A 25,311-nucleotide genomic window follows, 5' to 3' on the forward strand; every position below is an offset into this window, starting at 1 on the left:
TACGAGGTGTTTGCTATATGTGACTGTTCATATACAGGCACTCAGACAGAAAAATTCATGTCTCTGGGCTTTAGAAAGGCTCTCAATTTTTTCTAGGCTGTGAAGGACTTTACCATTGCAAGGCATGCCTAGAATCCCACATATCTGGATTGGTTGAGACTCTTGTAGAAATAGTGAAGCTTGCTGGCCTGTAGTCTTGAGAGGTTTCCTGATTTTGTTTGGAATTTGCTTGCGTTTTTTTTGAACAGCAGTGTAATTTGTGTAGGTCTGGTGGTTTCCAGAAGCTATTTTATGTCCCTCTGTTTGTTTTGTGTTGTTTTTTTAAAGCCTTTCCTTTACACAGAACTAAGAAACACTGAGTGGGACTGTTATGGATACTGGGTTGCACATAGTGAAAAATTGTTTGGTGATTGCTTGAGGGGCTTTGGATTTTTAAAATTTTGTTGGCAAATTGGTAACTCCATTAGTGGGCTTCTGTGGTCTTGAATCTCTTCCTTAATTTGTAGTCAAATGCAGCTGTTAAATACAATCTGTAGTAAGAGCCAGCATTTCTTGATGGATGAGACTTTTGTATTTATGTGCACAAAATGCTCACATGATACAATTACATTTTTCTAGTGAGTTACTAGGAAGGGGAGGAAGTTAATGACTTTCATTATGTTTAAAATATCAATTAATGTAGTTTTGTAATAGGAATCTTTGGGAATCTAAAACTTTGTTTTGAAATAATTTCTTAGAAAATGGTTGTTCTGTTGGTCACTATAGAGTGTTCTCTGGGTTGTGAAGCAATGGTCAAATGGGAAAGTCTCCTTCCCATTTTCCATCTCCTGGTGAAATGAAGTTTCAGTGCCTAAAAGGACTTGCTATCATTTGGATGTCACCTAATGTCACCTGCCTCTCTTGAGAGGTCTGATTATTGCAGGAAGTACTTTTTTCCACCTAAGGCTCCCCATTCTTTGGGAAATGCTTTCTTTGAAGTGAGTACTGTATGCAGACATGATGTGAATCTTCAGAAAGCTTTAATGTATAGTTCCTGATATTGCCAGAATCTTTAAAGCTGATGCTGCTGTACTGTTTTATTGTTGGAATAAGCTTTGGTGCTCTTATCTTGGCTTCTCAGTGGTAGTTGATTCTTGACCTATCTAACAGGAACAAAAGAATAACAGGATGTTATTGCCTGGAGGAATTGTTTACTACCAAGTGTTCTCTGTTAGACTACTCAGTCATTTGTATATTGGCTTCCTCAAAAAAAAGCTATCTAGTAGTCCAGCAGATGCTACCATTTTATGTTTTACTTTAAGTTAACCATCCTGGCTTTGGCTATAGTCATCAAGATGTCACCATTTCTTGATCTGTGCCTTTTTTCTTACCCTTTCTTCCTGCTTGTATTTTTCTTCTGTCCTCTGCTCTTTCTTGGACTTCTATCACTAAGGTAGGATTCATTCTCCCAGTTGTCTTTGGTGTTATTTTCCTACCATGTGAATTTGGAAAGGATGGGAGTGAGAATGAACAGTTTAATGCCTGTCCTTTGTAATTATTGGCTGCAATGACTGTAAGCCAGGCAAGACCATTCCAGTCTCAAGGTTGTGAACAAGTTTTAAACTGCTTATAAGGATTAAATTTCTGTCCAAGCACTGTTTTTGTGTCCAAAATGAATAGTTCAAGAATGTCTCATCTTAATGTATATTCATTGAACATAGGTAGTTTCTTAGTGACTTTTGTGGAATGAAACTGTCTTCTTCTGCAAATGCCACTTTGTTAGTTTGACACTTGCTTTGCTACTCTGAGACCACATTTTACAACTATTTTAAGGCATAAATAAAAAGGATTTCTGTTTTATTATTTGTTCAAAGAATCACAAGCTAGAAAGCATTGCCTTTAAATCTTTAAGTTACTGATTGTCAACATACTGGCTCAGAAACCTATTTCATCCCTTGTTACACAGTATCTGCTAGTAAATAGATTGTTAGAGATGGTGAAAGTGGTGTTGTTTAGTAGTTCCAGCTATTTTGACTAGCATCTTGAACATGTACTTTAGAATATACTAATATGACTAACAATAAAGTAATGCTAAAACCTGGAAGTTGATAATAAGATAACTATCTTGTTGACTCAGCTCGGAAAAGGATGTTTTGTCTCACTTAATCAGACCAAGACGTTTGAATAGTTTAGTCTCTGTAATATGTCTTAACCTTATTCCCCTACCCCTTAGTTTTGAAATGTTATATAAACCCTAAAAACAACTTAAGCCTGAATTTGTTTGGAGCAACCTAACTGATACAGACTTGTGTGCAGGCACTCCCTGACAGAATTAGTAATTTTAACAATATTTCTTCTATTTCCATTCACTGTGTTTACCTGATTCGTGTTGTGTTGCATTCTCAGAGGGAACAGCTTAACAGTTCAGTTTTGACATTATTGTATTCTTTTTGTTTTTTTGCCTCCAGCCTCTGGAATGGCTGGCAGTCAGAAGCTGTCAAAAGAAGCTGAACGTCCTTGTTCCATCTGTACAAACAATCCCTGTGCAAGCCTGTGCCCAGAGCTGCTGCCTTTGATGGGCTGTTGTGTGCTTGTCTGTGGTACAGAGCAGCTGGGCACTAAACCTGGACAACTCCCCCTGTGTGCAAAGCAGCAGAGGATGCTCAGTTTCTTTAAGCTGTACAGACAGAATAAATTCAGATTCATTCAGGTTAATGTCAGGACTGCAGAAGGTTGGGTAGATGTTTATATCCAGGGAGAGACTCTTGAGGAGATAAATTGGGCTGAGATAGCAGTGTCTTAGATAAACTGCAGTGGTGCTAGGCATTGCTGGTGTGTTCCTGTTTACTGGCTAGGTGTCCCCTCCTCTGCCACCAGAACCACTTGAAGCATGGCAGTGCTGTAAAAGAGTAGCAAGGCAAGCCTGAGAGTGTCTGTAGTGAATATGGAGGAGTAAAAGGTACAGGCTGCTGCCTGTGTATTTTCTGGACTACAAAATCACTCCTCTTGCAGCTGCCGCCTGTGGATCTGCAGGAGTTGCTGATCCACAGTTTAGTGTATGTGGCTATGAAGGAGGCAAATAAGGATCTCCTGAGCAAAGGTGAATGAAGAGGATGAGGTTCAAAAATTGCCTTTCAAACCATGAAATTTTGATTTTGAATCTGTTCCTGGTGGGTGTCAGAATCAAGTATCCAATGCTTTGTCTCTGCGCAGAGCTTGCATGGCCTAATTTTTGTCTGCATTAGATGAGCTTCAAAAGGTCCTGGAGCTTTTTGGCTGTTCACTGCTTTGTGGGATCAGTGTGTTTGTGGCAGCTTTTTTGAGCTGTGGCAGCAGTGGCTCAGTAATTCTGCCATCAGTGGGTGAGGAGGAGAGGTCGCAGCGCTGCCCGGTGTCCTGTGGGCAGCTCTGCCTCTTCAGGATGGGCAGGGTCACGGCATCGTGGCCCCTTCCAGTGTCAGGCCCTTCTGCCTGTGTTTGGATCAAGCTGTCTGAATTTCCCCTGATGTTCGTGGCACACTGGCCTGACCAGAGAATAGGGAACTTTGTATGTTGTGATTACATATTGCCCTTGCATGTTAGCGTGGGTTCTTTTCCTGGAGTTTCTAGTTGCCATAGCTTGGGAAAGGAAGAAATGGACCCTTGAGTGTCACATATCAGCTTAAAAAAAAACAAAAAGGGGTGGGGTGGCTTTTGGCAGTGAGAGTGGTTAGTTGAAAAAGTGAAAGTGAAAATGGAGATCTTTTGGGAAGATTGTTGTGAACAATTCAGGAATTTTTAAAACTGTTTCTGTTAATTTAGAAAGGTATTTCTAAGGGGCATACCTTTTCATACCTTCATGGTGGTTTGGTTGGTTGTTCTGCTCGGCTAACTAAAATGCTGTAGCTGTCCTAGTTTGGCACTGACCCCAAATAAATAACCTTTCCTTCAGCAAAGCGTGTTTAAATGAACCTTCAGCATGCCAACATTGGGTTTGTGGCTTCTAATTTCCTGAGGCTATGTGCAAAGCAATTTGTTTTTCTGTAAAATAGCTTTCATATCTCTATTATGATACAAGTAAACAAACCATGTGATTAAGCCAACTTTAAAATCTCAGGAGCATGGATCCTATTCTGGGATCTCCCCTGTGTGAACTACATTGATGTAGTATTATGCCTGACTCTGGGATGCCTGTGCCCAAAAGCATCTAATTGTCTTTGCTTTTCTCATGCTTGAATAATGGAGCAAATCTCGTGGTCTAAGCAAGTGCATGCAGAGACAAGAAAACCTATTTGTCTTTTAGGGCTGTGTGTCCCACATCAGCCTTGGCTCTCAGTGTTTTTCTGAGAAGGAAGAGGTGGGGTTGTTTGTCAAGCTGACTTCTGTCAGGTGGGTCCCATGGGCTGTGACTGAGGACCATCCTCCTGTTGGAAGGGGGGTCAGTGCAGAGGTGCTCAGGGAGAGGGGAAATGGGCATGGGACTCTTGAATCATCGCAGAAACACACTCATGTTGAATGTCACTGAAGCCAAGGAATTGGTAGAAGATAAATTGGACATTTTTTTAGAATGTAAGATGGGTGGGCATGTTAGGATATTTGTTATATAAAAAAATGTTAAGAAATAGCTCTTCTTAATTTGATGCCAACATAGTTTTTTAGTTATGTTTTCTTAAATCTGGTCAGGTCTGTTGTTGTCATAAAACACATGATAATGTTATGTACCTTAAAAACCTGGTCATGACTAAGGATTTTGGAAGCTTAGGCCACTTTCAAGTGGTCAGTGCTGGGAGGGGTTGTCTGTTGGTCTTCCTTTTTTGAACTCTTAGAGTTTCTAGTAGGAGACAATTTCCTTTGAGGTGAAGGCTGAAGACAGACTTGTGACTTGGCTGGAACTGACTTGTTTTGTCAGTGGGTGGACATTGTAGATGCTCATCTCAGTTCCCAGGCAATCACCTCTAACTGTAGAGAGTGGGAGAAACTTGCATACATTTTTATTATTTTCTTTTTATTTAGTGGTCTGTTCTCAGTTTTATATTTTTAGCCAGTAGTTCCTGCCTATTAGGATGCAGTTCTCTCCATTAGCTTTAAGAACCATTCCAGTTGGGGTTGGTTAGGGAGTCTAGCCCTGTGGTTATATAGAAGACCAATGATCAAGCATTCCTAGTGCTTGCTAGGAGTCTCCTGTAGAAAGCACTTCCAATAGTATGTGGAATTCAGGAAAGCCCCGGGGGGAGCATCTGCTGCTTCACCATTGCTCTTGTATCTGTTTAATTCCTTAACCTAGATTGGATCAGCTTTCCTCACAAGTGTCTCTGGCTCACCATCTCCTACAAACAGCCCTTCATCTGGAAATCTTTTTGCTTTCCAGAGAAACAATAATCATTTGTCTTCCTTCTCTGATACAGTCACAGCTGTTGGGAATTTTTTTTTGCCCCTCTTGAATTCAGTTCGTTATCAGATGAGCCATGTAGGACTGTGCAGCTGTATTAATTAACAGAAGAAGTGCAATTACTTATGTCACTCCTGTGAAGCTAATTTGTATAATGTGTAATTAATTTTTTTTTTTGTTTCTTAAAAAACTCATACCTTGCTGGCAGGTCATATCAGTAATCCTGATATTTTAAGTATGACCTCTCTGTGCTGTTTACTAAAAATAGATGCAAGATTTTTTGTTCTTACATTTCTTTCCAAGAGTTTTACTGCTTTATTAATCCATTTTGATAAATTTGATATCCTTTTCCTTCTTCCCAGGAAATAAATGTTGTCAGAGTCTATTTCCCTCCCTCTGATGCATGCCAAGATACCATTAGGTGAAAACTTTTGTGGTCCATGCAGATTTGTCTGAGTGTTACTGATAGAGCTATTTCTGTCAGACAAAGTAACTGCATCATTCAGTCTGTAGTTTTCAGTGTGAATTCAAAATTATGCCCATCATTTCTTTTAGCTTTATTAATTGAAAATAGACCTGAAAAAGAAATCTGAATGTATCTTGACTTTGTTACTTTGTTTTTAAGGAGAACACAAGAATTGTCCGGGTGAAGGTTATAGCTGGAATTGGCCTGGCCAAGAAGGATATCTTAGGAGCCAGGTAAGAATATGTTGTTAATGTATTAAGGGACAGCTGCTTCTTTATTTTCCTTCTATAGCTCTTTAGTTCTCAGTAAAGTCTTCTGTGCCTCTTGAAAAAAAAGAATTCTAACTCCTTCAACTGGCAACTTGATAAAACTATTAAAGACTATATAAACATGAAGGTATCTGCTTTCATGTCCAAGAGTGACTTGGACAGATCTTAAGTCTTGGCAAAACAAAGTAGAGGAATGTTTTATTCTCTGCATGATAAAGTAGCTCTGCCATGGAGGATAGATCCATGTCTGTGTTTCACTTCAGGTAGGCTGCAGCTAAAATAACTACAGTTAAAATAACTAGAGTTAAGTTGTAGTCAGAGTTCTCATCTGTGCTTGAAAACTTGGAATGACCACAGTACAAAACACTGGTGGCTATAAGACTGGCTCAGCTCAAATTATGTGCACTGGCTTAAAATTTAGCAAAGGAATGATCAGACGTGTGTTGGTAATTGAAATGGTTTTAGGATCGTGTAGAATTGACAAGTGGCAGAATGAATTTTGTGCTAAAGCTACTTTTGCTTCTGGCCTTTGTATAAAAGGTCTAGAAAAGTATTGATGGGTTAATACAAGTTCTGCTGTCAGCTGCTTTGGCATATGTACAGGAATGTTGTTATTTCAGCACAAAATTGCTGTGTGTGACATCAGTTTAGCAATAGAAAAAATTATCTTGTGAAATTTGTATTTTCCCTAAAGCTAGACAGTCTCCCTTAAATTTTTGTTCATGTACAATTAATTTTTTTTGCTTCCAGCAAAAATAGATCAGCTTTTCTCATCATAACTAAAATATGTGAAAACCATATGCTCTTTTACTGTATGGCAGACAGTCTTAGGTCACCTTTTGTTACTACTCTGAGCAATTGAGTTTTTTGATTGTTCATGAAAAGTAGATATTCGTATAATATGCTGGGTTTAGTACCACAGGAAAGGAAAAGGCAGTAGGACATTTTAAGCAGCAATATTGACATTTTCATTATCAGAAAAATTCAGGTTAAACTCAAATTCTGTCAAAATGATAGAACATTTAGTAAGATTGTTGCATGTTTGAGGAAGTACCTCAAATTCCAGGTGTTCTAAAGTGTTGATACTTAATACTTCAAGATTTTTCAGTCACAACTGATTTTTTTCATGCTTGTCTTCTTGAAATGTGAGATGATTTCTTGAATCTGTTCTCCTGAAATAACTGTGAAAGAAAACAGAGTCAAATTGTACTGGTACACAGAATGGCATAGCTAATATGATCATTATCACTACTAGTGTTTGTATTAGTTTTATCTCTAAAACTGTGCAGGAAAGGATTGTAATTACAAATGTCTGTGGTATTTATAAAAGTAATTGTAACCCCCTGGTTACATAACTGCTATTAATTTAAGCCTTTCAAAACTTGACTGCTGATAATGGTGACCAAGAAGGTCATAGAGCAGCATACTACTTGTTTGGTTTTTTCCCCACCAGTGACCCATATGTGAAAGTGACATTGTATGATCCAGTGAATGGAGCCCTTACCAGTGTTCAGACAAAAACTATTAGAAAGGTTAGTCATCTTATCTCTGTGGGTGTGGTGGGGTTTGTTTGGGGTTTCTGGTATTGTGTTGGGTTTTTTTTAAAAAACAGACTCCAGAGGAAAAGTTAAAGCTGTAGGAAATATGAGAATTCATGTCTTTGAATGAATGGACCTGTGGAAAGGAGTGTTCAGTGATCTGCTCAGTTTCTCTGTTTATGGCATTATTGTGGTATTTTCTCTTCCAAAATTTTATAGAAAGATAGAGGAAAAACTAAGGAATATAAGGTAAGTATTGATTGAAAACTGTCATTAATGAGGTACTGGATTGTTCTGATTTTTGAGGTCTTTAATGATATTAGAATCTTTCTTGTACAACTTTTCATCTTTTTATATTAAAAACACAAACCCAGTTTGTTCTGTTTAAACATCAAATTGCACCACCTGAATTGATACTATGATACTACTTGTTTTTCTAGAATTCATGCAGGAAAATGTCAGTACTGCTAACTAAAAATGAGGAACTGTATATGTGAGAGGGAAAGCACTCTTCCAGGTTGTTCTTGGATAGTGGCTCTGATTTATGTTATGAGATCACTCATGCATTTTTCCTTCCATGTTGATAATTGTTACATTAAACTCTCTTTGTGGCTAAACTATCTGTAGTATTTTTTTAAATATCACAGTCCAAAGATGAGCTTAGCTGAGTGAGTTATGCTTTGTTTGGCCCATCTGTGCCTGGTCTGTGTAGTTTATGTTGCTTAGAGATTTGGCATTTGGTAAGAGCTTGCATGTAAGTAATGTGGGTGTTGAACTGAGAGGAAGGCAGTGATAATTACTGAAGGGACATACTCTAAATTTACTGTTTTCAAGTGTCTCATGCACCTTCTCTGCATCCATGGCATAGCCAATAGCTCACAACACCTGCATAAATTGTCTCCATTCTGCACTGCATTAAACAGTACAAGACTCCTTTGACTTTTACCAGAAAAATCAAGGTTAAAGGTACTTTTTTCTTAAGTCGATTCTTACATGGAATAAAATGTGTAGTACATCAAAAATTGTGTACGTTTGTACAGAATTATCAATATAGCTAATGTTATCTTTTTTTTTTTTTTTTGTTCCTTTGCACATAGTCCTTAAACCCAAAATGGAATGAAGAACTCTTATTTAGAGTAAGTAATTTTGTTTATAGCCTTATTACACGTTGGATATATTACACATTGGGAAAAACTACTCACTACTCTCCCCACTTCAGAACTCTTCCCTAATTCAGAAATAACTCTACAATTAATGTTCAGAAAGGCTCACAAACTGCTTTCCTTAGAAATACATTTGTTAACTCTGGGACAAATGTCAAATTTTCAAGTCTTGGTGTTGCCTTCTTTATTCTGTGAATGTTTATTTAGAAAAGGTTTGGGATAGTAGTACTAGTTATGTCTTATTGGTTCTAGTAGAAATGCTGGAAGGAAATGGTATTTCTTTCCTCCTGCATAAACACACTTTTGCTGAAGATGAGTGCTGGAATTCAGTACATATGTTAATTATCACTGTACTTCTTTTTTGTAGGTTAATCCTCAGAAACACAGACTCCTTTTTGAAGTATTTGATGAAAACCGTTTGGTAGGTCTTTCTGTGTTAATTTTGCAGTGTATTAAAGACTTGAATGAAAGCAAGTCCATCACTATTCAATGTGGATAAAAAACCCACTCCAAACAACCTTAATTCCTATAATGAAACCTAAAGCTAAAGGCAGACCTGATTATTATCTGACATTACCACACTCCTGAAGCTCTGAAGCAGTTACATTATTGCTGTAAACTTAAAATGTGCTTTAACTCATGAAAGCATCTTTCTTTCATAGTGCTGTTCACATGACAGGACCAAATTCTTTGCTGATATTGAAAGCTCTGCATTGGATGTTTATTTTTCTCTACAAACAAAGCAGTATTGAGATGTGGTGTGAGAAGCTTCTTCAGTGTGTGAGGAGTAGCATGACAGAAAGCATACATAGATTTTCTTTGGAAAGCTCAAGAAGTGAACAATGGATTGTAACCTTGTAGATAGGTGTCACTCAGAATAGCAGGTCACTGGTGAGATAAGGCTAGCTTGTGCTTCTATCTCAGTGCAATCAAAATTCCTCCTCTGACCCAAGCTGTTATTTTGTGTCCAGATGTCTGATTACCTGTGTTTGTTTGTGTGTTTCATTGTAAGTGAGTAAGCTTGTAGCAGTTCAGTCATGACACTGGCATCCATTTCACTGCCGTTCCTTGTCACTGAAATAAATACCTTTCCCTTCTGCAGGAGTTTGGAACTAATGGGAGGGATTGAGTGCTCTTGCAGGCCAAGCACAGTTTCATTCCAAATAAAGGATCTCTTTGTGCTTTGTGCTTGAGTAGTGTGTTTGCCATGAAAAACATTTTTTCCTAAAATGCATATATTCAGTAAACCATTGTATCTTCTATGAAGGTGCTGCTCTTCTGAGGTTGGGAAGGGTGAAAATATGTGTAAATAGAAGTACAAACTGCCTAGAATAATGAGATTTAAGAAGGAGGAGGCTTGTCTCTTCATTATAGATGTTACACAGTCCCCAGGCCATTTACACTTAACTGGTGATATTACCTGTACCAAGTATTCAAAATATGATGTCTCTTTGATTTATTTAAAAGCAGTGTTAAAGACACTTGTCCCTCCATGGGAGGTTAAATGTGATTTTTCAGAATGCTCAGATTTTCATCTGCATGTAGTATTATGGGCTGGAGCATATCCCTCACGTCACTCTGTCCATTGCATGTCTCCTTAGAGCATTGCTGCCACCACCTGGAAGCCACGAGGCACGATTGGAAAGTAGGGTTCTTCATTTTTTGGGGGGAGAAGGCCAGTGTTTTCTTTGTGTTTTCCAATAGAACTCCTTCACATTCTTTCTCTGATCTAAATACGTAAGTTGTTTGATCTGTTTGCTTATGGAACCAGTTAAACATTTTGTGGGTATCAGCTGGTGAATGGAACAGCCCATCTCCTGATTTCTCTTCAGCTTGCTCTCAGAAGCTGTTTTTATCCCAGATGTCTTGGGTTGTTTTAAGTAACACAAGTTGTTTCCTTAGCTATGATTGTTATTTAGTGTTGACAAGCTCCCCCACTTCTGTTAATTCATCCTCACATGTCAAAAATCATAGGGGCCTTGCTAAGTAGCCGTGATCAAAAGGTGTTTCATCTTCTGTTATTTTAGTATTTTATTCTGTTATTTTCAGTGTTCTTTCATCTACCTATTAGATGACTGTTTAAATGTGAGCAATCTGGTAAAACTGAAATATTCTTATTTGTGTCCTCCCAATGGTTAATTTCCTCTTTACAAAATTTTCTCTCAAGTGCTTTTATTTCCTTTAACTTTTAGGGATAAATGGAAGCCAGAAATACCTGCTTGTTTTTAAGAAATGTTGTGTTCTTGAATACCAGCCTCAAAATTTTCTTCAGAGTTTAAGTAAAATTTCAGGTCTTGCTGCATTGATTATATTGCCAGTAGTCAGAATTTTGAAATCTGCTTGTAATAGCTTAAAAACTTTTCAAAAATCACTTGTCTTGGATTTGGTAAAGGAGTGCTAAATGTAGTTTGTTCTTCTGACTTGCAAACCCTTGGTACAATAAAGGGCTTGAGCAGTTTGCAGAGTCTTTAATTATGGTTGTCTTCTAAAACACACTAGAAAAATGTCAAGAACTCTGAGATCACTTAGGAGATGAATCAGTGAAGAGACCATGCCTCTTGCTATCTGTCTTATACCTTGCTACAGTTTAAGTATATTGCAAACTAAGTGCCTAAATCTGTTATTGAAACTGAAGAAATCAATGATATTAAGCTTTGAATGGAACTATTGGTACATTTAAAAAATACTAACTTTTAGTTTATTTTTATGCCAACTCTAATTCAGCAACATTGAATTTAACACTTTAAAAGCCATTTTATATTGCCTGAGAAAGCTGTAGTTGGCTGGCAATATCTATACAGGTGTAGCTAAGGAAGAGGGACATGTCAAGAAATTTTGTTGGAATCTTAAGCCTTGAGTTACCGAATTATGTCAGTTTGTTTTCTTAGGATTTCTTTAGTAAAATTGAACAAATCATTTCAGATCATCCACTGGGGTAGAAAGTAAGGCTTTTACTAAAAGAAACCAGCACCTCTTAATGGTTGCACTTCACATCACACCAATGTGTTACAAACTGTGCCACTAATATATTTGTTCTTGGGGAGGGAAGAAGCCTTAAGAAATGTATTTTTCACTTTTTGCTCACATATCTTAGGGTCGCTTGCTGATGCTTTTGGTTTGGTTGGTTTTATGGGTATTTTTTACTGTATTGCTTGAAGTACAAATGTGACTTTTTGTAACTGACCAAATGAATCTTTCATGGTATTTTCCTTTCCTCTTCTCTCCCCATCTCAGTCCCCACCAACATATAACTTTAGAAGAAGTCCTGTTGGTTATAATGAAATAAATTAAGTGTTGTATTTGTTGGCTTTTTATGAATAAGCTAGTATTCATTTATTGCTGCATTCTAATAATGGAATTCAGGTAATGGAGGTTAAGTAAGCCCTGGAGTATAATTAGAAAACAAATTTGTTGCTTGCAAACAAGGTACTGTGAATTTGATTCTTGGCTCTTTTTTTGGGAAGGAGGCATAAATGTTAATTTTACTGCCTTCTAGCTTAAAATACAGTAAAGGTTAAATAAATATGAAGCAGAAAAAACTCCTGGTAGTATGACCTATAAAAGTATAAATGGCCTAGTGTTCTCTTCTGCTTGTACTCTTTCAGCAGCTCTAAGTAATTTCATGTTAAAGCAGTAACATTCAATACTGCATCATATATGGCTCATGTATTCAAAAATACATTCTTAGCCAAATGTTGGTGTTTTTCAAAACAAAACCCACAACAGAAATCCCACTTAACAGCAAGATTCAAGATTGTCTTTTATCAAAAGTCCCACTAGGTGCCAGCAAAGGACCTCTACAGATAATATGAGCCAGTGAAACATTTTGTAGGAATTCTCAATCTCTTTACTCTTGGAAGAATTGACAGTGTATTAACTTCTTGACATGCTGACTATTTTATTTTAAAAAAATGAAAACTAAAAAAAAAAAATTAGTTATGAAACTGTGAGGCAGTTTGTATAGAATGACACAGAATAGCTTTCTTCTGTAATTCTGTTTGGTAATGCCTTTTCTCTGTGTATGCTTTAGTTCAGTGTTCTAAAGTTTGTGTAACTGGTCACATATCTGCAAATCACATTGAACTGTAATGAATGTGTCCTTACCCTGGGCTTCCAGCAAATAAAATGAGGTAGTTTGATTTGTAAGAATAATTTTGTTTCTTTCTACCTTTAACAGCTGTAGTTAGAAAAGGTCAAACTAGAAATAAAAACAAATGCCAAGTTATTAACCAGCAAAACTTTTTTTGGCTCCTTTTCAGTTGCACCTCATTTAAAATTATGAATTAATCAGCATAGAGGGTTCCACTATGTGCAAATCTTTAGAAAGTGTGATTGCTTAGCAGCATGTGGATTGCAAGATAATGCCAGATTGCTCTCAAGTTTTATTTAAATAGTGCAGAAAAACATTTTCTTAAGGGAGAGGAGGCTTATTTCACTAGTTTGTGCATAATTCAGACCTCAGCAGTTTGCTAGCATGGTTACTATTTGGAAATTCAATCCTGGACTTGATACTCAATTATATGGGACTTCATTCCTACCAACTTCCTGTAATTCTAAACCTAAGGGTAAAAATATTAGTAGTCATACGCTGCTGAGGAAAGTACGGACACATTGACTCAGCTCGTGCAGCCGCAGCAGGCGTTGCTGTTTGGAAGTTCTGGAAGCCTATTATAGCATTCATTTATGCAAATTCCAGAAGGTGTAATTGGAACAAGGTCAGTAGTGTTTGTCAGTGTGTCGCAGCTGAGGTCCTTGGAACATAAGTGCTTTTTAAATGAAGGCTTTCTGACTGCAAGCAATCAACGACGGTCCAGAGACTGCAGTTCAAGGAATGGCTGACTTATTTCAAGAGGTACTTTCTTTTAAAATGCTAGTATCTTGTAGAAATTAGGACAAAGACTGCAACTTTTATGGGCTTTTACTGTTGCAATGTACCAGCTCTGGGTTCTGTGCAGCTGCCTGTAGCCTTTCTGCTGAAGGATCTTTGTGGGTTTCATTTGCTAACATGCGTGGAAATGAGAACAAATGGCACGACGGTTAAGATTGCATTTTGCTACCCAAAGAAGCAACACAGACCCATTATCAGAAACCTCTGAAGATTTTTTGGATAGTAATAATTGTGTGTACTTCAAAAAATCACAGACTTCTGCACCTAGCTTCACACAAGTGAAACTGATTCCTAGACAAGCTGCTTATGCACCTGTAGTGCAACAAGTAATTAATCAAGAGAAAAGCACAGCTATTTCTTCACTGCAAATAAAAAAGAGCAGTTCACTGCACATTTCCTTGCAGTCTAGGAAGCAGAGTGGATGTTCTAGGTTTGGTGATGCCGTGGCTGCTGGTGAAGACACTTCATTCATTGGTATTGGTAGTGAAGGGAGCTGCGGCGCTGGAGCTGTGTCTGACCATCGAGCTAATGACAGCCTTCTGAGCAGTGCTGCCCTGGGCAGGGGCAGCCTCAGCAGCATTGCAGCAAGTGACAGTGGCTCGTTCAGCAGTGCTGGCAGTGACTACGGATCGTGTGCAAGTACCACAAGTGATGGGGGTTCATATGCTAACAGTATCATCAGTGACAGTGGCAGTGGCACTCTTTGGACAAGTGACAGTACTTTCTGTAGTAGTGTTGCACATGGTGACTCTTCATATAGAAGCACTGGAAACAAATGTAATCCCTCCAGGAGCAACTCCTCTCAGGAAACACTGTACAGAAGTAATACTACTTTTGACCAAGATGCTTTGTCAGTGAGGAAGAAAACTAAAATTCCATTGCGACGTTGTTCATCACTGGTTATTTTTCCTAGGAGTCCTTCCAGTACTCCTCCAGCTTCTCCAGTAAGCTCAGGTCAGCTACCACACAGAGGCACCTATCAAACATCTCATAAATTAATTATTTCTCCTAGTGAGCTGGCACAAAAAGAAGATCAGACTGTTTCCAAGGGATTCCTTTCAACAGCAGTCAATGGACTTAGACTGTCTAAAACAGTTTGCTCTTCTGGTGAGGTCAGAGACATCCGACCGCTTTATTTGAATGCATCATTACAGGACAAAAGTCAGATTTTGAGTGGTCCTCAGCAGGCAACTTGTGAAGAAGTACCTGATGGCTTCTCACGTGTTTCAGTTCATCTTACACAAAGAGCATTTGCATCAAGCAGTGAAATGGTTAATGGCTCTTGCAGTCCAGAGTTAAATCTGAACTCTGGTACAAAATACCCTCATTTAAAACTGGAACGTAGCACATCTGCATGTCTGCCCTCAAAAACAGATCCAGAATATCAGATTAATATAAATGAACTAGGCAGACCAAATGCACAGATGAGCAAAACCCCCCATATTTTGCAAAGAAGTGTTTCCTTGGAAGGATCACATCAAAAAGTTTCTTGCTGCTTATCCAGCCTTAAATACAAGTGTCATAGTGCAAGGACGTCTCAGTTGCACATACAGTTCAAAGCTGGGAATGAAGGAAAAACAACTGGTGTTAGGAAAAGATATGGAACCTCTAAAAGGGAAATGTCTAGCACTTTGTGGAGGCCCCAGAAGGTGAGTGTTGTGGTTTATAGAAAAATGTGATGGTATCTTAGGGTTGAAATTTAGCTGGAAAGTAGTAAAAGCTTGCAACCAAGGTTTAAGCGCAGTGATTTCAGAGTTTCCTAATGGTGTCAAATTGTCACCATTAGGAAGCAAATTTTTTAATTATCTGTAACATTTGGGTTTTAGATTAGTTCCTTAGAATATGGGGCATACAGTAGCATAGGTGAATAGGTGTTGCTGTGAAATAAGTGTATTTAATAGATTTTAAACAATAGTTTGTTTACGTGAGCTCAGAGGGATTTTCTCGTCTAGTTATTGAGACATGGGAGTCATTTAAACTTCAGATTAAGTGGTGTAGTTATAAACACTTAACTTTTCAGTAAATTAATAGTAGTTACTGAAGTTGTTTGCATGTGAAATGGGTAAAAATGAGTGATCTTTTAGTTTTATTTCAGATAGGCTTTATTTTACAGAACAGTTTGTTGTATCTAGAATTAAAGATAAGTCGTATTTGAGCAGAGAAACTGTAAATACCATTTGTTTCTGTATACACCCTGAACCACAGGAATTTTCAGTTTCCTCTCACTCTTTTTTTCCTCCTTCCAACTACTATTTCAGCCTGAACAGTACTGAGTAACTTAATACCTCTTCCAACAGCATTACTCAAATTATAGTACTTGTTCTAGAAGGCTTATATTAAATATATATTTTTTTGTAATGAAATTCATGTCCAGCTAAACTGCAGAGGTGTCTACTCTTATTAACTCTTAAGACAGTTAGTAAAGCATAGGCCACATGGAAGGTAGGTTTTAAGCCTTGTTTAGATAACATTGTGAGGACTTAAATTATCTGAATATTTTTAGTTAAGAATGCTGATAGAAGTGCAACAATTGATGGTTACTGAAATTGTTTTAAAAACTCATTCTTGTTGGTTTGACACTACTAGTATGCAACTAATATATTTATTTAAGCAAAGGGCTTTTTGCCAAAGACCCTACAGTTATGACAATCCCTGTCTAAACTAGTAAAACACCTTGGAGGTGTTGGCCTGGAATTTTCAGTCTTTTGTTGCTCTTAGAGCAGTGCCTGATGATTCCACACGTTTTGACTTCTTTAGTGCATTTTGCTTAGACTTTAAAGAAAAATGCTCTTTCCTTCTTTGGAAACTGTGATTTCTGCTTCAGATTTTATGCTTAAGATTCTTTATAAAATTCACAGTGGAGCACAGATAATCATTAGATATATATGTATATATTGTTTGGTGATTCTTCCCAAAATCTCACTGTAAAGTGAGGGGTAGAATCCACAATAAGCACAAACAGATTAGATCCAGACTAATTAAAATGTGTCAGTTATTTTGAAAGTATATTGTGAAAAAAATGTTGAGTCATGCACTTCAGTTACATTTCTCATCAACTTTCATATCAGTTGCCATTAAACTGAGACCAGCACTGCTGGTCTCAGTTTAATGGCAACTGATATGAAAGTCTGTGTTTTAATCCAAGTTCAGGATTGGACTGTTAGCTAACATTTCCAGCAAACCTCCTAGGACACTGGACTGGCAGTAGTTTGTTTCAGTTCCCAGAAGCAGTGTTTAGAATGGATTGACACAAATATCAGGTACAGAAAATTTTTGGTTCTCAAATGGCTATTTTCAGTTTTTATGTAAAACCAGTATATAGGCAAATAGTCTATAAAACATCAAAAAATGTAAAAGCTTCTTCCACCAAACAGAAACCATAGCTGACTTCACAGCAGTTCAGTAATTCACTGGAATAAAGTAGATAAATACCATTGTATTTGTTATTAGTCTTTGTGACCAATACAACAGATTCTATGGCAATCATTTAATTACATAGTCCAGTTAATTATCATGGTGTATTGTGACTCATTTAAAAATAAACAACTCCCAAAATATTTCTCTTGACTCCAGTTAGTCTGGCCTAGTATATTGATATGCTGAGTCTGGGTTCAAATTTAACAAGTTGATACTGGAGTAGCATTTAGTAATGTCAGCTATCTGTACAGGGCAGCCATGAAATCAAATCAGTGCTGTGGTCAGAGACTCCAGAGGCTGAAGCAGCAAAAGGTCTATGCATTCTTTTCTTCCATGCCTTGCTACCAGCCTTCAGCCACCTCGGATCACATTTCCTGCTTTCCATAATCAACAGCTTGTTAAAGGCTGGCTTAAAAAAAATCAACACCATTTCTATGACAACTGGCTTTGCATTATTTTTAATTAAATTACAAAATGGGGCATGGAGGTGGCCAGTGTGTGACTGCTGCTCTTTACTGGAAACTTACTGCACAGGTTCTGTAGTAGATGTTGGAATTCCACTTATGTGAAGCAGGAGAAAGGAAAAAGTCCATGGTTACAGCATTGAAGGTTGTCCTTGACTTTGTATTTCTCCTTTAATGTTTTGGGGTTTTTCGTTATTGTTTTGGGTTTTTGGGGTTTTTTTTAGTGCATGTGTCTCTGCTTAGGGTAGAAATAAATCTGCAACTAAAGCATTTTGACATCACAGGTGTGGATTGGAGTAAGGGAACAGGTTACTTGTCATCATACATACATGAAGTCCAGGAGGTACAGAGAAAGGCAGAAACAGTGAATACAGTTCCAGTTCTTATAGAGCATAAACAAACTTCTAAAAAATTAAAAGTTCTGTTAATCTCTTCTACAAGTATAATATCATATTGACATCCTTGTTGACATTAGCTATTCCTTCCCCATCAGTATCACTCTCTATTGGATAATGTGAATATTGTAAATGTACTTGCAAATCTGTTTCAGCAGCTGTATATCTTTAAAATTATTTCGTATACAATTGAAGGAATTAAATGTGTTATAGGCCTTACAAGTAATTTTGCTCAAGTTTTGTCTCTAGTTTTTGAAATGACATGTTTTGAAGAAAAAAAAAAAAACCAACCCAAACTTCAGAGATGGTGTAAAATAACCAAATTGTTTTTCTACTGTCAGATTCACGTAAGGGAAACCTTTTAGTTGGAACTCTAGAGCTTTTTTCACTGAACTCTGAAACTTTGCCTTTGTAAAAGATGCTATTTGAATCTTGCTGTACTAAATTTAAATTTGGTAAAACAGTAATTTGAGGGGGCTGTGTGTGAGGATTTCTCTCTTGAATAACTTCCACCTGATCTGAACATGCTGAGGGGACCAGAACCTGTGTCTGGAAGATTGTGATTCCCTTGATAATTGCTGCACCACAAGTGAGTGCTGAATAGTCTGAGGTTGTCTTCTCTCTTGCATTCCCCTTAGGCACAGAGCTTCTGTGATAGCATAACTCCCTCCCAGAAAACTCTGATCCAGCCAGGGAGAAGCGCCAGGAGAAGGGAAGGACAGCTGTGGCTCAGCTCCAGCTTTGCACATGGAGCAAAGGGCTGCATGTGTATCAGTGTCCCAAATCTGTGCAAGGAGTGAGGTGGAAAAGGAGCAGCAAAAGCAGAAGATTATGGAGCCAATACAAAGCAAAGCACAAATTGGCATCACTTTATGCTACTGTGCTGTGGTAACCCCATAATCTAACAACTTCCATATTGTTCAGTATTGCATATCTGAGAGGATCACATTACAGGACCATGTGGTGCATTGCTGTGTCATGGTCTGTCAGTTCAGTCAGGGAGAGTTGGGATTGAAAGGAAGGTGGTGTCTTTCTGAGGAATTGTGGGAGTCACTATGTTAGACTTCAATCACATAAGAGTGTGTGTTGTGTCTCTGACAAATTTTAGAAGCTGGTGTATACATCAATACACTGAAGGGAAGACAGTGGAAACTGTGTTAATCACAATAAAGAGAATTTATAATCAGTTGTAGCTAATTTCCTGCTTCTGTGCTTTAATGACCTGTAGTGCTTTAATAGCTGCTACTAATTTCTTCTGTTTTTCCTCTTGCTTAAATGCAGAATTTACTTACAACTTCTCTACCTTTCTTCATGCTTTAGTTTTTGATCAGCAGTCTTTCTTCAGGGGAAGAAAAAGATGGCACACAAAGGATGGATAGATCTTACAGCCTGCTACGTGGATGCATTAGGAAAGTGATGCAAAGGAAGTAATCAAATAACATTATTTGGTAATAACTCGATCCCTGAAGTTTTTCAGGTTTTGCAGGTTGTATTTGGCAACTATGAGCCATATGTAACTTTCAGAATATCATCATACTGTAAGGAAGCAGATACTTGAATATACAGTATATTAAAGCTCTAGCACTTTGCAGTCCTCAGCAAACATTACATGTACATATTAGGGCAGTTTTATTTGATTGTCCTCTATGGAGATTATGATTAGACTAATTCTGTTTACAGTCTGCAGCTGAACTGAATTTGGGCAGGTTTCTCATGCCAGAAAAAAAATGGGGAAACTAAAACTGCAAAACCATGCAGAGCAGGCCTTCTGAAACAGCTTATGTAAATATGTAATTATCCAGCCTCCAGGGTGATTCATGTCCTTTTAATCTGCCATGAGAGAGTGGGTAGCGTTGATGCCGTGGCTTCTTTAATGTTGCCACAAGCTATAGTTACTCTGTTTTTTAAAATGTGGTATACCTACAAGAATGTGTTAAATAAAACTTGTTCACAGGGCAAGCTAGTGACGTTCTTCCTTTACTCCTCACTACCTGAAGAACTTGCAGGCTTTTAGATATGAGACATGATCATTGCTTTAATTTAATTTTTTTTCCCAAATAGACAATTTCGAAATCAGTGTTGAAAAATTCCAAGTACTCCACACATGAAAAGCAGCTAATGATGTACCCTTGATGATGGCCTACTATACTGGTCAGGAAATGGTTTGTGTCATGGGGAAAGACTTGCTGAAAATGTCAGCTCAGATCTTGCTGACAGGCAAATAAAAGCTCAGGATTTATTAAGGAAGAAATAAACTAACAAAATTAAAACCACCATTATGGAATTGTACAAATCCACATAGATGCATGGTATGTATATTTCTGGTGGTTCTTCTTCAGGAAGCATGGATAACAGAACTGAGAAAAGAAAGGTTGCAAGATTGGGGTGAGTTTTATGTCAGGATAAACACTAAGTAGACCAGGGGTTTTTCAGCTTTAGAAAAAAAAAAGGTGGTTTAGAGGGAATCTATAAAACTGTACTTTAGGGGAGGTGAATTTTTCCATTCCACTTTTTAAGAAATATGTTCTTTTATGTGTTGCTGAGCAAATTGTCTCTTCAAAAGATCTTCATATCAAAAGTAGAAATGGATTTTAGGAAGTTAAGTAAGTTGAAGAAATGTCCATCAAAGGGTATTTTCAATATGTATTTTAATGTCAGGATCAAGGGGTCCATGACCACTTATTCATTGGAAACTGGGGGTTGTATCAAAGGAAGTACTGTTCTTAATTGCCACTATTATTATTATTATTATTATTATTATTCCTTAAGCATCTGCTCTTGGCCATTACATGGGAAGGACACAAGGGTAGGCAGAGTGTTAATCTGACCCCCAGGCTCTCTGGTGCCTGCTCAGCCCTTGCAGCCACAGAGGATCAAGTGGTAGAAATGCTCTCCCCTCACCCTTGGCGGAGTGCTCTTCTGTGTTCCAACACGTGTTTTCTCATCTTCCAGAAGTGGATGAATTTCACAGATTAAGCAAGTAAGCAAAACTGAGCGGCCTTTTCAAGTCATTTGCTTATGACTGACTTTCACCCTTGTCTGAAGGGGACTGCCCTGCATTTCTGTGAAGTGTCTCTGTTTCAAGTGTACTTTTTTCCTTATTCCCTGTGACAAACAGAACATGCTGATTTGGGAATGCAGCCAGCAAAACATTTGTAGCTCATTGCAGTGTTAGTTTATGGATCTGTAATCATCTCTGTTTCAAGAGAGTGCATCATTCTTTTTTTCTGTCATGATAGTTTACAATAAACTGAAAAGTCTACAGATAGCTGCAATTATTGTCTGAGACCTTGGGCTGCTTTCAGCTGTATCAACTGTAACATAAGCAAACAGAATTTAAGAAGGACATCAGCAAGTTGCTGGCTGAAATTACATACAAACTTGAATTGGAGTCATTGAAGTTAGGGCGTATTAAAATGCAAATGAGACACTTCAGCTACTCAGTAAGAGGAATGTGGTAAGAAACACAGAGCTGGATTCTTTCAGACCTGGAGGATTTCTCTGGCAATCAGTGGTTTTCCTAGCATAAGGGAGATGGCCTCTTTGGTAATGTCAAAGTACAAGGGCTTTTTGAAGGAAAAGGGATTCCAGAATTTATTATGAACGTTACTTATTTTTCAATTGAGTTTCTACATTAGCCAGTTATTCTACTAATCGTTGTTTCTACTAAGTTTGTTTTGGGACAAATATTTAGCTTTTTAATGAGAAATCTGAAGTGGTTAAGATCTGATAAATTATAGGCTAATAAAACCATGTCTGAGGTGGGAAGTGTAATACAACTTTGTTAGTGTCTTCGAGCTTGTCTGAAATAAATTGTAATGCTGTTTTGTTGGAAAAGTGATCGTGGTTGGATTGTTTGTGTTGTGGTCACCTTTTGTCATTAGAGGTTGAGGCATCTAAGGTGAGTTCTTGCAGACAGGTTTTGGACAGGTGGGATTGATAGCTTGAGCACAGCAGACCTTCAAACAAACCCAACCACTGAGTTCTGCCCTAGCCCTGTCCTGAGTCTACCCTTGCCCCTGGCAGCAGAGGTTTAGGCTTGGGGCTGGGAGAGGTCCATAGGTGGGGCTTGAGACTCCTGTTGAGCAGTGGCTGGGGGCTCAGGCTGGTGTGGGGAGCTGTGCTGAGGCTGGCAGTGGCCACCACCAGTGTGCTGATGCCCAGGGCAGCCCTGAGTCAGTGTTGGTGCTGCATTTGCATCGACAGTGACTTGGGCATGCTTTGAAAACTGCTGGACTGACTTTGGAGCAGGGTGAGGCCGTGCAGCCTGCATCCAGCCCTGCTCTAGGCTTGTGCTGTGAGAAATGGCCAGGTACCTGTAGAGCCCTGGCCATCTGATTTAATTTAGGGCTGAAAGCAGCTTCCAGGTTCAGCCTGACTTTGTGCCTCTGTGTGGTCCTGAACTGGATCAAGTGAACTTCACAGGAGTGAGACCATGATGCAGACATGCTCCAATTGTCTCCCTTTTGGAGAAAAGTAGTTTATCTTATTTTTAATTCTATTTCTTCCCTCTTGCTCTGATTTCATACAGTCAATCAACAAAAAGTTGATTGACTGTATGAAATCCTTCAGGTGAATGTGTTAATTAGCCACTGTACTAAACATCTGCAATATCTGGTTTATCTGTTGTTATTTCTGGGAGCAAATTACACATGCAGTTTTAATATTTGATAAGAGTTTTACATTTCTGTGTTTTAAGCTTTATAGTGTTAAATGGAGAGGGTGAAAGTGTGCCTGCAATTGTTATTACGAGAGTATGTTTTTCAGACTTTGAAATCTTAAGATTTGGCAAAAAAGCTTTCACAGATGTAGCAGTTTTATGTTTTTATACTATTATAAAGATAACTGACTTGATGTCAGGAATGACTTGTTGAAATAGTACTTAATTAAATATTTGGTACTGTTTTCTAAATTTTTTGTGGTGGATATTGACAGATTTAAAAGAGGAGGACAGGTCTGGATTGGCTTTTGACTTTGAATAAGATGTAATATACCTGCTTTTTATATGGTAGCTTGTTTGGCACATGTATACATCAAACCAAAGGAACTCAAAGTCCTGATGAACGAAATTGATGCTTTAATAACTTTTGACATGTTCTCTGTTTATGTTGTTCTGAAGTATGCTCTGATTATATTAGACAACATGCCTTCCTGTGAACTGTATAAAAAAAAATCTATCTTAAATTTCATTGTTAATAGACTTTTAAGGACAAGTTCTTAAAGCAGCACACATTGAGTGCACTAATATATGAATGTTGTTGTAAAAGTACTGTAAACTAAATATGATCTTTAAAGTAAGTTGTAAGATTTTGGTGCCATATAAAATATGTAAGCTATAAATGGAGAAACAGATGATGCTTTTACTCTGGTCTTTAGCTAAACAGTTGTCTGAAAATATCTTTGGAAGTGAGAGAGAATTAGTGAAAATAACCTCAGTGTCATTTCTAAATGCTGTCTGTTAAGCAGATGGTAAAACTGCTGAGGCATGTTGTGCTGACACCTTGCTGTTGAAACAGCCAGCAGGGCTGAAGGTCCTGCAGAAACACATGTTGTGTAATAACCCTTGACCTAACAGTATGTATTCTCCCTATTTTGCAAATGCTGGTAGGGTCTTGTATCTCTCTGCCATAGATGCCAACTCTAAAGAAATGCCTACGTGGCCTAACATATCAGTAAAAAAAAAAAAAAAAAAAAAAAAATCTCACAATCCACAGGTCCCCCTTAAAAATACAGGAGACTGGAACTGTAATGAATTCCATGCAACCAAGTATTTATTGCATTGCAAGACAGAGAAAACATTACTTGTGGAATCTGTGAATTTGGTACAATCTTAATGTCATAATTGAATCTTGGTTTTTTTGAAACTGTAACTTTTTCATGATGAATAGCATATGCTGGCAGTATTTTATGGAAGAAAAAAATGCTCACTTTTTTCAGTTTAGAGTTTAAGAGAACCAAATAATACACTCAGCGCAGCATGAAAAGAAAAATACTTGAATTTGTTAGTGTAGCTCAGGAGAGTTTTTTTCATTCTCATCAAGCTTGTAGCTAATGTTGATGTTTGGGTGTTTAAGCAAGAAGAATGTTGGTTTTATAAGGCATCTATTGAGCTCATGTTTTCTTAAGCAGCGATAGTCCAGATCACGGTTTGTTTTTTCAATTTGAATTGATACTTATGTTCCCTCCAATAAAAGCTGTATGCTTTCTTGTTTTGCCATACAGCTGTGGATTTCTGTGCAAAGACCAACCTGTGCACAACCAGCTGCCTGTTTATTCAGAAAAAGACTGGAAATATGCTTGGATTCTAATTAATGCACTAATACCACCAAACATTTGTCACAAAAACTGGTAGAGAAAATGTTTTTATTTCAACACCCTGGTCTTAGACAAGAACTGTTTCAAAAGGCTATGTGGTGTATCCAGCAATTAAGAAAGGCAGTAAATTCAGTGACCCATTTTCAAACCTGATAAATTTTGGATTATGTTCTTGGTACTGCTATTAAATGTGTGACTCAGATAAGCATGTCTGTTTAAAATCTACTTCAATTTCCGATGGGAGTTGCAGAAAAAAGAGTCCAAAATCTAAAAGTTAGTAAGCATATATTTGTAAAATAGATAAAAATGAGTTTTCAACAGAATTACTGTCTTTTTGAATGCTTTGGCATTGCACTGGAGTTCTTCAAATGCATTGTGTACAGCAGCTGTCTGTCCTCACCTGTTTTTAATAACTTTCTATAGACTAAACCACTGAATCAGTAAAATACAAGGCCTCTCTGTTAGCACAGTATATCATTAATTGAGGTTTATGCCAAGCAGAAAGTTTGAGTTCTCTGGCTGTTAAGAAATTAGAAGTTGACAAGAACAACTGACCCACTTGTGTGTGTTCCTGCTGTGATGGAACAGAGATCCAAACAGTTTCAGCTCCGCTGGCATTTAGTTGTTCCTGTGTGCCGTGTCTGTTGCGAAGCTGCCTTGGCACCTCTTGGCAGGCAGTTAGTCAGCTTGTCATGGGGGACACATTGCTGGGAGCATTCCTGCTATCTGATTTATGTGTTACTTGTTTGGAGGTCAACAAAAATCTCCACTCAGGGTTTTGCTTTCTGGCTGGAGGAGAAAGTACTGTTAGTTGGTTATCGAGGCTAACTCTGCTAAAAATAGGAGGAGAGGCAGCAGAATAATAAAGTGAATAACAGGAGCCCATACTCAAATTATGCTGGTAACAAACACAATGTTCTGAGGGTTTCTAAAATAGAGAAAACTTTTGTCCCACATTCCAATAATTTATTTGGAAGGCATGTTCCACTTGAGGCTTGCCAAGAACTTTACAAATACTAAGCCTTTTAACATGTCTAAGGTATGTGCTG

At 37.9% G+C, this 25,311-nt stretch overlaps 1 protein-coding gene across 2 annotated transcripts in view; it reads left to right on the forward strand.

Annotated features, from left to right (window-relative positions):
* Positions 1 to 25,311, forward strand: part of NEDD4 (NEDD4 E3 ubiquitin protein ligase) — a 50,763-nt gene that overhangs the window by 3,889 nt on the left and 21,563 nt on the right. Inside the window, exons 2-5 of one of the 2 annotated variants that reach the window (XM_064388491.1) lie at positions 5,973 to 6,046; positions 7,536 to 7,614; positions 8,718 to 8,756; positions 9,151 to 9,204. In XM_064388491.1, coding sequence (XP_064244561.1) covers positions 5,973 to 6,046; positions 7,536 to 7,614; positions 8,718 to 8,756; positions 9,151 to 9,204 — 246 coding nt within the window. Of the gene's footprint in view, positions 1 to 5,972; positions 6,047 to 7,535; positions 7,615 to 8,717; positions 8,757 to 9,150; positions 9,205 to 13,233; positions 15,321 to 25,311 lie in introns of those variants that run through there. The other variant, XM_064388490.1, reaches the window with a different exon arrangement.

Source organism: Passer domesticus, chromosome 14 (assembly GCF_036417665.1).
Source record: "Passer domesticus isolate bPasDom1 chromosome 14, bPasDom1.hap1, whole genome shotgun sequence".
Lineage (NCBI taxonomy): Eukaryota > Metazoa > Chordata > Aves > Passeriformes > Passeridae > Passer > Passer domesticus.